Below are 14,419 nucleotides of genomic sequence, written 5' to 3'. Positions count from 1 at the left end.
CTCTCTTGTTTCCTGCCTAGAGGAGTTCCTTTAGCATTAGTTGTAAAGCTGGTTTGGTGGTGCTGAATTCTGTTAACTTTTGCTTGTCTGTAAAGGTTTTAATTTCTCTGTTGAATCTGAATGCGATCCTTGCTGTGTAGAGTAATCTTGGTTGTAGGTTTTTCCCTTTCATCACTTTAAGTATGTACTGCCACTCCCTTCTGGCTTGCAGAGTTTCTGCTGAAAGATCAGCTGTTAACCTTATGGGGATTCCCTTGTATGTTAATTGTTGTTTTTCCCTTACTGCTTTTAATATATTTTCTTTGTATTTAATTTTTTTTTTTTAAAGTCAGTGATCTTTTTTTTTTTTTCTTAATTTATTTATTTATGGCTGTGTTGGGTCTTCGTTTCTGTGCGAGGGCTTTCTCTAGTTACAGCAAGCGGGGGCCACTCTTCATCGCAGTGCGCGGGCCTCTCATTATCGCGGCCTCTCTTGTTGCGGAGCACAGGCTCCAGACGCACAGGCTCAGTAATTGTGGCTCACGGGCCTAGTTGCTCCGGGGCGTGTGGGATCTTCCCAGACCAGGGCTCGAACTCGTGTCCCCTGCATTGGCAGGCAGACTCTCAACCACTGCGCCACCAGGGAAGCCCTGTATTTAATTTTTGATAATCTGATTAATATGTGTCTTGGCATGTTTCTCCTTTGTTTTATCCTGTATGGGACTCTCTGTGCTACGTGGACTTGTTTGACTCTTTCCTTTTCCATATTAGGGACGTGTTCAACTAAAAAAATCTTCAAATATTTTCTCAGTCCCCTTCTTTTCCTCTTCTTCTTCTGGGACCCCTATAATTGGAATGTTGGTGTGCTTAATGTTGTGCCAGAGGTCTCTTAGAGTGTCCTCCATTCTTTTCCTTCTTTTTTCTTTATTCTGCTCTGCAGTAGTTATTTCCACTATTTTTTCTTCGAGGTCACTTATCCGTTCTTCTGCCTCAGTTATTGTGCTATTGATCCCTTCTACATAATTTTTAATTTCATTTATTGTGTTGTTCATTGTTGTTTGTTTGCTCTTTATTTCTTCTAGGTCCTTGTTAAACGTTCTTGTATTTTCTCCATTCTTTTTCCAAGAATTTGGATCATCTTTACTATCATTATTCTGAATTCTTTTCCAAGTAGACTGCCTATTTCCTCTTCATTTGTTTGTTCTGGTGGGTTTTTACCTTGCTCTTTCGTCTGCTGTGTGTTTCTTATTTTGCTTCACTTACTGTGTTTGGGGTCTCCTTTTTGCAGGCTGCAGGTCCCTAGTTCCTGTAGTTTTTGGTGTCTGCCCCCAGTGGCTAAGGTTTGTGCAGTGGGTTATGTAGGCTTCCTGGTGGAGGGGACTACTGGTGCCTGTGTTCTGGTGGACGAGGCTGGATCTTGTCTTTCTGGTGGGCAGTACTGCGTCTGTTTGTGTGTTTTTGGGTGTCTGTGACCTTATTATGATTTTAGGCAGCCTCTCTGCTAATGGGTGTGGTTGTGTTTCTGTCTTGCTAGTTGTTTGGCATAGGGTTTCCAGCACTGTGGCTTGATGGTCGTTGAGTGGAGCTGGGTCTTAGCCTTGAGATGGAGATATCTGGGAGAGCTTTCGCCATTTGATATTACTTGGAGCCGGGAGGTCTCTGGTGGACCAGTGTCCTGAACTCGGCTCTCCCACATCAGAGGCCCAGCCTTCACACCCAGCCAGAGCACAAAGACCCTGTCAGCCACACCACTCAGAAGAAAAATGAGAAAAAAGAAAGAAAAATAAAATAAAATAAAGTTATTAAAATAAAAAATAAGAAATTATTAAAAATTTAAAAAAAATTAAAAAGTAATAAAAAAAGAAAAGGAAGAAAAAAAAATGGACAGACAGAACCCTAGGCCAAATGGTAAAGCAAAGCCATACAGAAAAAATCATACAAAGAACCATACACATACACACTCACAAAAAGAGAAAAAGGAAAAAATATATATATCTATATATTAAAAAAAAAGGAAGAGAGCAACCAAATCAATAAACAAATCTACCAATGATAATAAAGTCTAAATACTAAAGTAAAATAAACATAAAACCAGAAACAAATTGGATGCAGAAAGCAAACCGCAAGTCTACATTTGCTCCCAAAGTCTACTGCGTCAATTTTGGGATGATTAGTTGTCTATTCAGGTAATCCACAGATTCAGGGTACATCAAGTTGATTGTGGAGATATAATCCGGTGCTCCTGAGGGTGCTGGGAGAAACTTCTGTTTCTCTTCTTTGTTCGTACTGCTCCTGGGGTTCAGGATTTGGCCCTGCCTCTGTGTGTAGGTCACCTGAGGGCGTCTGTTCTTCGCCCAGGCAGGACGGGGTTAAAGTAGCAGCTGATTCGGGGGCTCTGGCTCACTCATTTGGGGGGTGTGGGAGGGGTATGGAATGTGGGGCGAACCTGCAGTGGCAGAGGCCGGCGTGACGTTGCAACAGCCTTAGGCATGTCGTGTGTTCTCCCGGGGAAATTGTCCCTGGATCACAGGATCCTGGCAGTGGTGGGCTGCACAGACTCTTGGGAGAGGAGGTGTGGATAGTGACCTGTGCTTGCACACAGCCTTCTTGGTGGCTGCAGCAGCAGCCTTAGCCTCTCATGCCTGTCTCTGTTGTCCATGCTGATAGCCGCGGCTCGTGCCCATGTCTGGAGCTCATTTAGGTGGTGCTCTGAATCCCCTCTCCTTGCGCACCCTGAAACAGTGTTCTCTTGCCTCTTCGGCAGGTCCAGATTTTCCGCAGACTCCCTCCTGGCTAGCTGTGGTGCACTAGCCCCCTTCAGGCTGTGTTCATGCAGCCAACCCCAGTCCTCTCCCTGGGATCTGACCTCTGAAGCTCGAGCCTCAGCTCCCAGCGCCCCCCGGCCCCAGGGGGTGGGGGGGTGGGGGCAGAGAAGCCTCTCGGGCTGGTGAGTGCTGGTCGGTACCAATCCTCTGTGCGGGAAGCTCTCCGTTTTCCCCTCTGCATCCCTGTTGCTGTGCTCTCCTCCGTGGCTCTGAAGCTTCCCCACGCCACCCAACCCCCGTCTCTGCCAGTGAAGGGGCTTCCTAGTGTGTGGAAACTTTTCCTCCTTCACAGCTCCCTCCCAGAGGGGCAGGTCCCGTCCCTAATTCTTTTGTCTCTGTTTTTTCTTTTTTTCTTTTGCCCTACCCAAGTACGTGGGGAGTTTCTTGCCTTTTGGGAAGTCTGAGGTTTTCTGCCAGCGTTCAGTAGGTGTTCTGTAGGAGTTGTTACACACATAGATGTATTTATGATGCATTTGTGAGGAGGAAGGTGATCGCCACGTCTTAGTCCTCTGGCATCTTGAACGTCTCCCCTCTGAATCTTGTAGATTTATTGAGATTTATGATCCACAATATGGGATATATTGGTAAATGTCTTGTGTTCACTTGAAAAGAATATGTATTCAGGTATTATTGAGTAAGTGTTCTATAAATGTCAGTTAGGTCAAGTTGGTTGGTAGTGTTACTCAATTCTTGTATACCCTTAATGATTTTCTGTTTACTTGTTCTATCAATTATTGAGAGAGACATATTGAAATCTCCAAGTGTCAGTGGGTAGGTCTATTTCTCTTTGCAGTTGTATCAGTTTTTTGCTTCATGTATTGTGAAGTTCTGTTATTAGAGGCAAAAAACATTTAGGATTCCCATATTCTTCTGATAAATCGACATCTTTGTCATTCTGAAATGATTTTCTTTATCCCTTGTAATATTCTTAGCTTCGAAATCTGGTTTGTCCAATGTTAATATAGTTATTTAGCTTATTTTGATTAGTGTTAGTATGATTTTTCTGTCCTTTACTTTTTTTCTATTTGTATCTCTATATTTAAAGTGAATTTCTTTTAGTGAGTATATAGTTGGGTCTTACTTTCTTTAATCCAGTCTGATGATTTTTCTTTTTTAATTGGGATGATCAGACCATTGATAGTTAATGTAATTATTGATATGGTTATGGTTATTGATATGGTTAAATCTGTCATCTAACAATTTGCTTTGTATTTGTCTTACCTATTCTTTGTTCCTCTTTTCTGCTTTTTTTTTTCTTTTGCCTCTTTTGGATTTTTTTTTAATGATTTCATAGATTATTTTAAATAAGTACATTCCATTGTTTTAACACTTCTGAGTTTTACCTGTGGCTTATTTATTCATTAAAAGTAATCCTTTACTTGATTTTTAAATTTATATAATTTAGCACACATTTATTCAATAGCTGTTGTATTCAGTACTTAGAGAAAGAGTTATTGGAGTAGGTGAATCTTGATCAGGGCTTTGGAGGAATGGTAAGGTATGATTGGTTAGAGAATCTATTGTAGGTTAGTAGAAGGGCATGATTAAAGGCACAGAGGTGGAAATTAATAGAGCAAGGTGGGTGAGCTAGCAGGAGGAACAAAAGTATAAAAATTTTAAGAATGTAATAGGAGATTGAAAATGCTTCAAGGATTGATTAAAAAAAAAATTGGTAAAAACCTAACAATCTTAATGAAATTGTAAAACATATGCACATTGTATAACTTTACTTGTTTAACTGTTACTTTTTTTATTCTCAGGAAGTAAGCTACCATTAAAGAAAAAAAACCACTGAATTGAAATAAGGTTAAGATCAAAATAATGTTAAATCCTTACAACTGACTAATTATATTTGGCCATTAATTTCCTCAAGACCTTTTTTATTACCAAATAAATTGTTTAACTCTTATGTAACTTGATTTTTTTTTTTTAACAGTTTCCTGTTTTAAATTGTATAATGCTCTCTCTTGGTTTTATTTACTCTTGGACAGCTCTCAATGTCCTTTACATAACATTTTTTCTGTGCTGGACCCTCCAGTATTGTTAATATCCATGGTTCTATTGTCTGTCCCATATTTTTCTTTCTTTCTTTTTTTTTCTTTCCTCACAATGTACTTTCATATAGGTTCTCTGACAGTTTCAGTGAGGGCTGGGAGGTTTTCAGATTTTGAGTTGCCTTGAACTTGGGACTGTCTACCCAAGTCAGGTTTGATTTTTTTTTTTTTTAACCAGGGGTTGTTAGATTTTAATTAATATCAACCTTTGAGAAAAGGTTTCACCTTGCCCCCATATACAAATTATCCACTGAGGTATTTGAGTCTGATGGCCTCCCTCTTAAAGAGTCTGATATCAGGCACTCCCTTGGTTTTACCTTCTATTTAATAATAATTTGTTCTAACAATTTGTTGAACTATGTTCTAACAAATATAATAGATGCTAGTACTATGTTCAACTACTGCCATAAGAGCTTTGTAGGTATTGATTCATTTGATTCTCACAACATTATAAGGTAGTACTATTATTATCATCTCTATTTTTCAGATGAGGAATTGAATTTCAGAGAGGTTAAACACTTCATGCAGGGCTACCCCCAGCAAGTAATGGAGCCAGGTTTTTGAACTCAGGTAATCTAACTTCAGGGCCATGCTTCTAACTAGATATTTTTATAATCTTCTGGAGATCCTTACTTTTATGTAAGTATGTCAGATACTTAAAATTCAGTGTCTCCAAACCTGAAGTCATTGTTTGCTTTCCATCTGCACTGTCTTCCCCAAGGAAATTTGCTTCTCTTTTCACATCTTTGTTAATGTTGTCGTTTTTCTTTTGGTCATTTAGGCATTAAATTTGAGTCATTCTGTGCTACTACTTTCTCCTTCCTTCAATTGATCCCTGCATCTTATTGATATGTCCTTTTAATAACTGTTGAAAAAGTACATTCTGCTCATTTTCATTGTCTCAACTTACTTAAAGTCAGTTGTGATCTCTCATTTGGAATAGCTATTCATTCTCTTCTCAGAGATGCTTGTGTGCTCTCTGGTACCTTGATTATCTTAGCACTCTGTAATTGTTAGTTTATGTGTCTCTCTTCTCCGTTAGACTCTGTTCTTGTAAAGAAGGGCCGTGAATTATGATTTTGTACTCTCAGTGCCTAGCTTAATATGTGACATACAATTGGTGTACAATAAATATTTTGTGAATACATGAATTAGTTTGTCATTAGATGTTAGTTTTGATGGCTTTGATAACAGTTTGTTTTTGTTTTGTTTTGTTTTTTATTTTGGTCTACTTTTGGAAAAGTGTCTTTCAATGCCTAATTTTTCCAAAAGCTGTACATAGTTTCTGTAATTGTAGTGATCAAGGATAAAATGGATTCTTTCATGTAGTTACATGTTATCTTCAGAATATATTGTATAGTAAAATAACTTCAAAACTGTTAGAATCTTTTTATGGTTTGTGATAGTCCAAATCTTTAATTATATTTTCAAGAATGAAATATGTATTATATTCTCTTAGTAGCAATGGAACAGAAAGAAGTGTTTATATTCTTTACATATGCAAAATATAATTTATATAAACCACTGCCATCTCAGAATGAGTGTGTTAAAAGGGAGTAGGCAGGTGTCATAAATCTTTATTCTTGGTAAAGAATATAATAGTTGAATGTTAATTGCATCCAATATTTAAGTAATGACAGAAAGTGATAGGGAATTTTTGGGTCCAAATATAATGCATGGCAGTGGGCCTGCATTTACTAATTTCTGAAGGTAGCTATATTCCCTAATAATTTCCCTGCATCAAATAAATGAAGATATTATTCTGAGGGGAATGCACGAAAGGTGGCAGTTGTTTTCTACATGAGTAAAATTTTCATATGCAACATGCTACTGACTGTGGGACTGTCAGTCTTCCTTTTGTTTTTCAAAGCACAATTCTGCTTAACTGTTAACTCTGTGCTTGTGCTTTATTTGCAGCATCTGGCGAGGCCCCAATGTGAACTGCACAGACAGTTCGGGTTACACTGCTTTACACCATGCAGCCTTAAATGGACATAAGTAAGTGCCACTTATTTGGACTGGAATCTTTGTGTATTTAGTTACATGTGATGAAGTTAATTATGTCTGATGGTACCTGTCTCATGTTGCCATGAGTCCCCTGGGCTTAGATGAATTTGAAGAGGCACCAGGTGTTCAATACCTGACAAGTTGAAAGTGGTAGGAATGTTGCTGAGATGATTATGTGCAGAGTGTAAGTCAGTCAAATATCACACAGGGAAAATGGAAGAAGTGACAGAACCATGTTAGTCGTGTGTACCTTTGGTGAGGGAATGGGATACATCACTTAATGACACCTCCCTACTTTTTTGGGTGTCTTCACCAAATATGGGATTATTCACTAGGAGTGAACTCTTCAATAGAATCTTGCTGTTATAAGCCATAGGCACTTACATGAACCACTTCAAAATCCTCAAACTAAGCTAAAATGCTTTGTCTTTGTCATTCATGGATGGTCTTTCAGGTTTTAAACTTCTTTAACCTGTTTTTCAGAAGGAATGTGACCCTGTTCATGTGTCTCCCTTCCTATCTGTTTTTCCTTTGCTTTAATGATTCAAGTTAGTCTTTTCAGATCTGGATCATTTCATTTCACTTCAGTTTTATTAGATGTGGCAATTACTGCCTTAAAAGTGCTAGTTACCTTTTACTTTCACACTTAACATTTCTTTCATTCTGTGAATTGAGACACAAGGGACTTAGTTATACTTGATCACATTTTAAGGCCTTAAAGCTCTCATGGAAGAAACATCATTTTTGTCATTATTTATCATTATGGCATTTTTATCTAACTTATTGCATAAATTGAACATTATCATTCTGTTTGAAGAATCATCCAAATTATATAAAATACCATGAACTGAATGCTTCATCACTTACATTTTTAGTATTGGAATTCCCAAATTACATTTCTTTTCATCCAGTCCTGATTCTTTATTATATCAACTTATACCATCTAACTTAGAACTTTTTATTTTGTCGAGTGTTTTTCAGCTATATGCTATCCTTCTGTAGAGTGGAAAATGTGTCCAGATCCCTAACATCTGAATCTTTTAAAGGAATTACTATTTATTCATCTTTGTACCTGAGTCATCAGGAGTGAAATCTATTAGATAAGCCCAAGCTGGCTTCTTTGGCCATCTTAGTTGTAGATTCAGGGTGGTACCATATTTCTTAGTTCCAATGGGGAAGACAGACCTATCAAATCTAATGGACAGAAGATCTTGAGCTTGACCATTTGAGCTATACAACTTTTCTTGTTCTATCTCAGCTTGGCATTATAAGTATTTCTCAAAATAATATTGTCCCCAAATGGACATATCCCTTCTTGATTTTCAGTGAAGTTTTTAGTAAATGTTATTGGTTTATACATGACATCCTGTGAAGTTCTAACCATTGAGATATATTTCTCTGAAGCCTCTTGCATAATTCTTAGTTTTTATTGGCAGTGTACAAAGTGAGGATAATTTAGGTGATTGAATAGCAATCATTAAGATTATCATAAAGAGATGAGGATTTGACTGTATATCTTTTAAAATCTCTTTAATTGCAGATGTTCTCTGAGAATTATATATCTCTGCTTTGCTTTTATCTAAAGGTCTCATTTATCTTTTCTTTTAAACTCTTTCTAGAAAGATTTTACTTAGTGTCATTCTGTAGGTATTGGAAAAAAGGAGGAAAATTCTAATCCCATCTTTCCCTCCCTGCTAGTTATGTGACCTTGAGCCATTTCATTAACCTATTTAGGCCTCAGTTCAGTGTCCTGAATACAGTGGCTGGATATTTTTTGTTGTTACTTCCAATTATAACATTTTATGATACACTGTTTTATTATTGTTTGTGGCTCAGTTATGTACTATGATGTTACAATTCTGAAATTTGGATTTTCATCTAGAGTATAAGATTTCTTGATTTTAAATTATTTAAGTTACCAAGGACTTTTAAAATTAGAGATCATTTATTCTACCCTACCCTCCTCACTTCTTTCATTTTATAAATGGAGAAACAAGACCATTCTGGATAAGTGACTTAGTGGCCACTTAGTTATTAAGGTGGGGCTGTTTCTAGAGTCTAAGTGTTCTAGTTCCAAGTGTATGCTTTTACCAGTACTTCACATTATATCCCCTCGGTGGCTGTATGCACATCAGTTTTCTAAATTCTTGTTGGTTTTTCTCTGTCACATTTTGTATTTCTTGTTCCCGTTATCAACAGGTAGTGTGTTCTCATGGAATGCTGATTTAAATACTGGCATAAGAAAAGATATTTGACGGATAAAAAAGTGTCATAGAATATACCTCAGAGCCAGAGGAGAATGGTTTATGGTTTTTCTTTTCTTTGTCTTTGCTGTTCTCACTTAGCATAGGTAATGAACTATTGTGTTGTATTCTTCCCAAGCAAAAGACATTTTTTAATGTCATAGACATTCTTCTATGTCAGCATAGAAACACATAATTTCTGTCTTTATTCCTGCTGCTGTTGTATCCATCAGCTCTAGGTTGTTTTCATAAGCATTACGATTTCTAGGCTGAAGTTCATGGAATTATAGAGCTGGAAGAAATATTACAGGGTCCTATAGTTTATTCTTTTTCTTTGGGCACACGCTTTCCCCTTCCCTCCAATATATAATCTATGGCCTTGTGACTTCCCTGGTGGTCCAGTGGCTAAGGCTCTGCACTCCCAATGCAGGGGTCCCGGGTTCGATCCCTGATCAGGGAACTAGATCCCACATGCTGCAACTAAGATCTAGCATGCCTCAACTAAAGATCCTGCGTGCCACAACTAAAAGATCCCACATGCTGCAACTGAAGATCCCACATGCCGCAATGAAGGTCCCATGTGCCGCAACTAAGACCCAGTGCAGAAATTAAAAAAAAAAATCTATGGCCTTCATACTACAAATTAAGCCTGTATCCTCTTTATTTTGTATATTTTACAGCTCTTGTTTATCACTGGTAGTTAATCCACAAGTGGAGCAGCATTTTATATCTGAAATACATTATTTCATAACGAACAATTCATCTCCACTTAGCCAAATCAGGACACAATAGAAAATGTAATGTACTCTTGGTGATTTCTGAGTCATTTGTAATTACAGATTAGAAAATTTTTACCTTCAAATGATAGAAAAAACATGGTCAGTAGAACAAATTTAACTAGCGATGATTATAAATAAATTATTTCAGTAGATAGGCTAGAGATGTTTCTCTTTTTCAAAATACGGAGGATTCATTGTCTCTCTCACATATTTCTACTGCAAATTTGATTCACTTAATTCTCTTCCAATTAGCCAGCTTTCCTTCCTCCTTCCCTCACTCCTTCCCTTACTCCCTCCTTTCTTTCCTTCCTTCTTCATGCCTTTCTTCTTTCTCTCTCTTCCTCTGTCCTTCTTTTCTTTCTTCTTTCCTTTCCCCCTGTCTTTTTAACTAATATCTTATCATTCCCTGTAAGGTTTTACTAAACCTGTATATTCATGTTTCATTTCGATTCTCCTTCTTTTCTTAGCAACTTGCTCCTTTTTTTTTAAAGTTCCATCTCATTAAACTATGTTGGGTACATTGTAATTCTTGGCTACTGTTTTGGAAAATGTCAGTACTAAATTGTTATTCTATCTTTGAAATATGTATGTTATTTGATATGTGCAGGGTGTAAAATATTTTCTATTCTCGCTTCTCATTCTTTAAATATTTAATGTTTGAATCCTAGACTCCATTATCTATAATCCAAATTGTATCTCAAATTGTATCTAGAATCCACACAGTAAGCTATCTGCTGCACTTTTGATTTGCTCAGAGTAGGCTTTCTAATGAAAGAAGGGTACTTCCTCTAAAAATTTGTATAATCTAGTCCATGAAATTGCCCTTTGAGTCACCTACAAATATCTTTGGTTGATTGCTTCTTTCTTGGATAAGGATATTAACTAGTTAAACTTTGGCTTTATTCACTCTATCTGGAAATCTATGAGAGTGAATTCAGTATATAAAGGAGCTCCAGTTAGAAAATGGAGTGTATTGTCCTAAAGGCTTTTGACCATGTTGAACACATTTGCAACTTTATTTTCATTAAAGAGAAGTAAAATCTTCAAGAAAGTGTGAAATCAAGAGGGCCTTCATGAATTTGAGAATTTCATTAGTTTGTTAATACTACATCCATATGAAGATGATTTACATTTATTTCAAAATTCTTTGCATTACCAACAAACACAGGAGGATGGAACAAAATAAATGTCTTTGGTTAATTATAGGGAAACTTGCTGTTGAGGTAAAGAAATTTGAGTGTTGAATCTTCCCAATTAATTTAATTTTGCTCAGAACATATACTGAACTTCTTAAAAGACATTTCATATTAATCAGAAGTATTATTTATGTCTGTGAGAAAATGAAACAAATTAAACATAGTAGCAAAAATCAGTACTTTTTAGAATTCCTGTTTTTACCTGAACTTACATATATTAGCCTCAAGCTACAAAATGTTGCAGTGATTTAAGTTGGATTATTATTAAATTTAATTTGATATTTTTGTTTTGTTCCTGGGAAATGGAATTATTTTTCCTGTGATCTCATCAACTACATTTATTTTAGTGTTTTGGAACATTTCTTATTTATCAAATGCTGTTAAGAAAGAATGCCACTTTATCTTTAAGCTATAGGGATTACTTCTCTGCTTGCTATTCTGTAGACAGTGTTCATTAATATAACTTAATATTTCATGCCAGGTAACCAAGTATGGTCAAAATATTCATTTCTGGATACCTCTGGAAGATATAAGATGCAACTTAAATAAAAATTTAAAAATAAGTGTTAACTAGGCTTATTATGGTGATCAGTTTGCAATATATACATATATCAGATCATTATGTTGTACACTTGAAACTAAAGTCATGTTATATGTCAATTATATCTCAAAAAAAAAGAAAAAATCCTTGATTTGGTGGGATTCTGTATTAACTACTCTTCTTGTTTAGACATTAAAGAAAGTACCTGAAATTTAATTTGCTCTTGATGAGCCTGGATGAAAAAGGGCTATATAATACATATTGCTTGTGATATACAAGGGATATACAATCATAAGAAATTAATGACACTATATTGATTAATATTTTGCTTAAGATTCATTAAGACTAACAGGCACTTATTTGATCAAAGATATAACTTTATATTTCACAGATATGTTTCCACATTAGAAATCTGAGCTCAGCCAGTTTATTAGCTGGTATCTCTGAATAAGGTGAAAGGCTCAACTTAAATAAAAATTTTAAAATAAATTTAAATTTAAAAATAAATTTAATAAGATATTTATTTAATAAAATGAATAAACTTTAAAAAAACTGAAATAAAAATAATAGTATTTATTTAGGAGCTTGGTGTTTGCCAAAGATAATTTCTTTTCTGATTTAGATATTAGATGATAGTAATACTATACAATACAAATGATCACTGTTAGTCAGTTTTTTCACTATATCATACATCTTCCTGATAGATAAAGAATGAATGCATATCACATACATTATTAGAAAATGTCAACAAAAATTGAGCCAAATAACAGATGAAATTCTGAATGGTTTGAGTGAGAGTAAAAGAAAATAGTATTGATGATCCCATCAAACTTTTTACTCCTAGAAAGGAAATGCTTTTAGAAATTTCAGACTTTTTTTGTTTGTTTGTTTAGGCTTTGAGGGATGAAATTAAAACCCTTCACATAATTGTCTTTCTTGCTATATGAATTTGGAGAAGGCTGTTTTTTTGTAGGATAAATTCTACTTGTTACATCCAGGTATTTAACTGTGCTTCCTTTGGTATTATTTTAACTTTTATTTAAATGCTGATATATTTCAGTTAAAAAAAGATCACTAGAATTGTTCAATCTTACAGCAAACTGCTTTAAGAATAGTTTTTGATTGTATACAGTTTTACAGTCATTTTCATTTCTCATTTGATTCACACCACAACCCTTTGAGACCGGCAACAATATGTAATCTCTAAATTCTATTTTAACAATATCTGAAAGAGAGACAGAGGTTATTTGAATTATCCAAGGTAGCCAAGTTAGTAAGTACTAGTAGAGAGTTGGGACTTCAAACCAGATCTTCTGGTTCTCAGCTGCTTTTGCTATTCATAAGTATTGAATTCTTTTTACCACTTTGTAAGTTATTTATCTCAGAATGGATGACACTATATAACAACTTTTACGTGGCAGAGAGGTGAGAAGAAGCATAGAAACTGGACAAACTTCAGGTTTCCTTCTGATTTTCAGACTGTTTTTGCCAAAGGTGATTTGAAGGAAGCATTTTTACTTTTAAAGGATTTTATTTTTATTTGGGGCAAGAACTAATATTTGTATAGTGTTTTACTGTTTATTGAGTGGCTTCTCTTTTATGTTCTCGTTTACTGTTCTTACCAGTCTTGAGCAATAGGCACTATTATTATTATTTATATTAATTTCTACAGGAAAGAAAAAGAAAAATGAGACTAAATAATACTCTAGGGGTCATATCATTAGATAGTTTGCATAGCTGGGACTTTAAATTCAAGTCATTTAAATTCAAAGCTTATAAAATAATACTGATTTTAGAAAAGAAATGTTAAAATGAGGTTTATTTTTACTTTCTCTGAAATCTTATCATTAGAAACTGCGTCAGTGATAGAATTTGTCTCATAAATGAATTTCCCTCTTAAAATCATTTCTTAGCCTTGGAGGAGGAAGGTGAAAGAGTGCACAAGTATGAACAACACACATTCAAAGTATGTTCTGTGCCATGGCTAAAAGTTATTAAATTTTTTTTTCAACCTTGGGCTTATACTGCAGGGTCTCTTTCCTACTGTGCTGCTTTCTTTTATATGTATCTTCAATCCCTTATTCCAGTTCTCTATAGCAATGATGTGTAAACTCCCTAAATGTCTCTTGGTAGTATGATAACTTTTTTTGTAAACAGGGAGTTTGCTTGCACCTCAACTCTTCCTTCAGACTAAATCTCAGATACAGGTTATCTGGAAATACTCCGTTTTTGAAAAAGATGAGAGGAGGTATTCTTTTAAGTTATTTGACTAAATTCGTTCAGTTAATAAAATTAGATAAATTTTGCTGAAATGAATTCTATTAGGTAGTTTTATGGTTAGTCAGTGCTCTGTGTGTGTATGGTGGTGGCTTGTTCCAGGTAAGTAAAATAGCCAAATGTTGAAGAGGCAAACTCCTAAACCCAATTGTATGTCTCAGTACCTTGAATGATTACTCTAAATTGCCAGCCAGTATCTAGTATACTTTTATAATTATCTGTTTAATAAATGCTGCATTGTTCAGCATATTTTCTTTTCTGTTGTATTCTTTTGGTTTTTCTACTTCTTAGGGACATAGTTCTCAAACTGCTTCAATATGAGGCATCAACAAATGTAGCAGACAACAAAGGTTATTTTCCTATTCACCTGGCTGCCTGGAAAGGAGATGTGGAAATTGTGAAGATTCTTATTCATCATGGACCATCGCATTCCAGAGTCAACGAACAGGTGCATTTGACAAATATTTGCTCATGCTATGATTTTTCGAGAGTTTTGCGGAGCCAAAGACACATTGAAA

The 14,419-nt window shown here is 35.5% G+C and overlaps 1 protein-coding gene across 13 annotated transcripts in view; it reads left to right on the top strand.

The window, feature by feature from the left end:
- ANKS1B (ankyrin repeat and sterile alpha motif domain containing 1B) overlaps positions 1-14,419 on the top strand; it is a 1,131,483-nt gene that overhangs the window by 169,576 nt on the left and 947,488 nt on the right. For all 13 annotated transcript variants that reach the window (XM_082349568.1, XM_082349580.1, XM_082349581.1 and 10 more), the window contains exons 2-3: positions 6,776-6,856; positions 14,193-14,349. In XM_082349568.1, coding sequence (XP_082205694.1) covers positions 6,776-6,856; positions 14,193-14,349 — 238 coding nt within the window. The remainder of the gene's footprint in view (positions 1-6,775; positions 6,857-14,192; positions 14,350-14,419) is intronic.

The sequence above is a fragment of the Balaenoptera borealis genome, assembly GCF_965194805.1.
Source record: "Balaenoptera borealis genome assembly, chromosome: 13".
NCBI classification, from domain to species: Eukaryota; Metazoa; Chordata; class Mammalia; order Artiodactyla; family Balaenopteridae; genus Balaenoptera; species Balaenoptera borealis.
The sequence above is the reverse complement of the archived record's forward strand: the minus strand, read 5'-3'. Positions and strand labels throughout refer to the sequence as shown.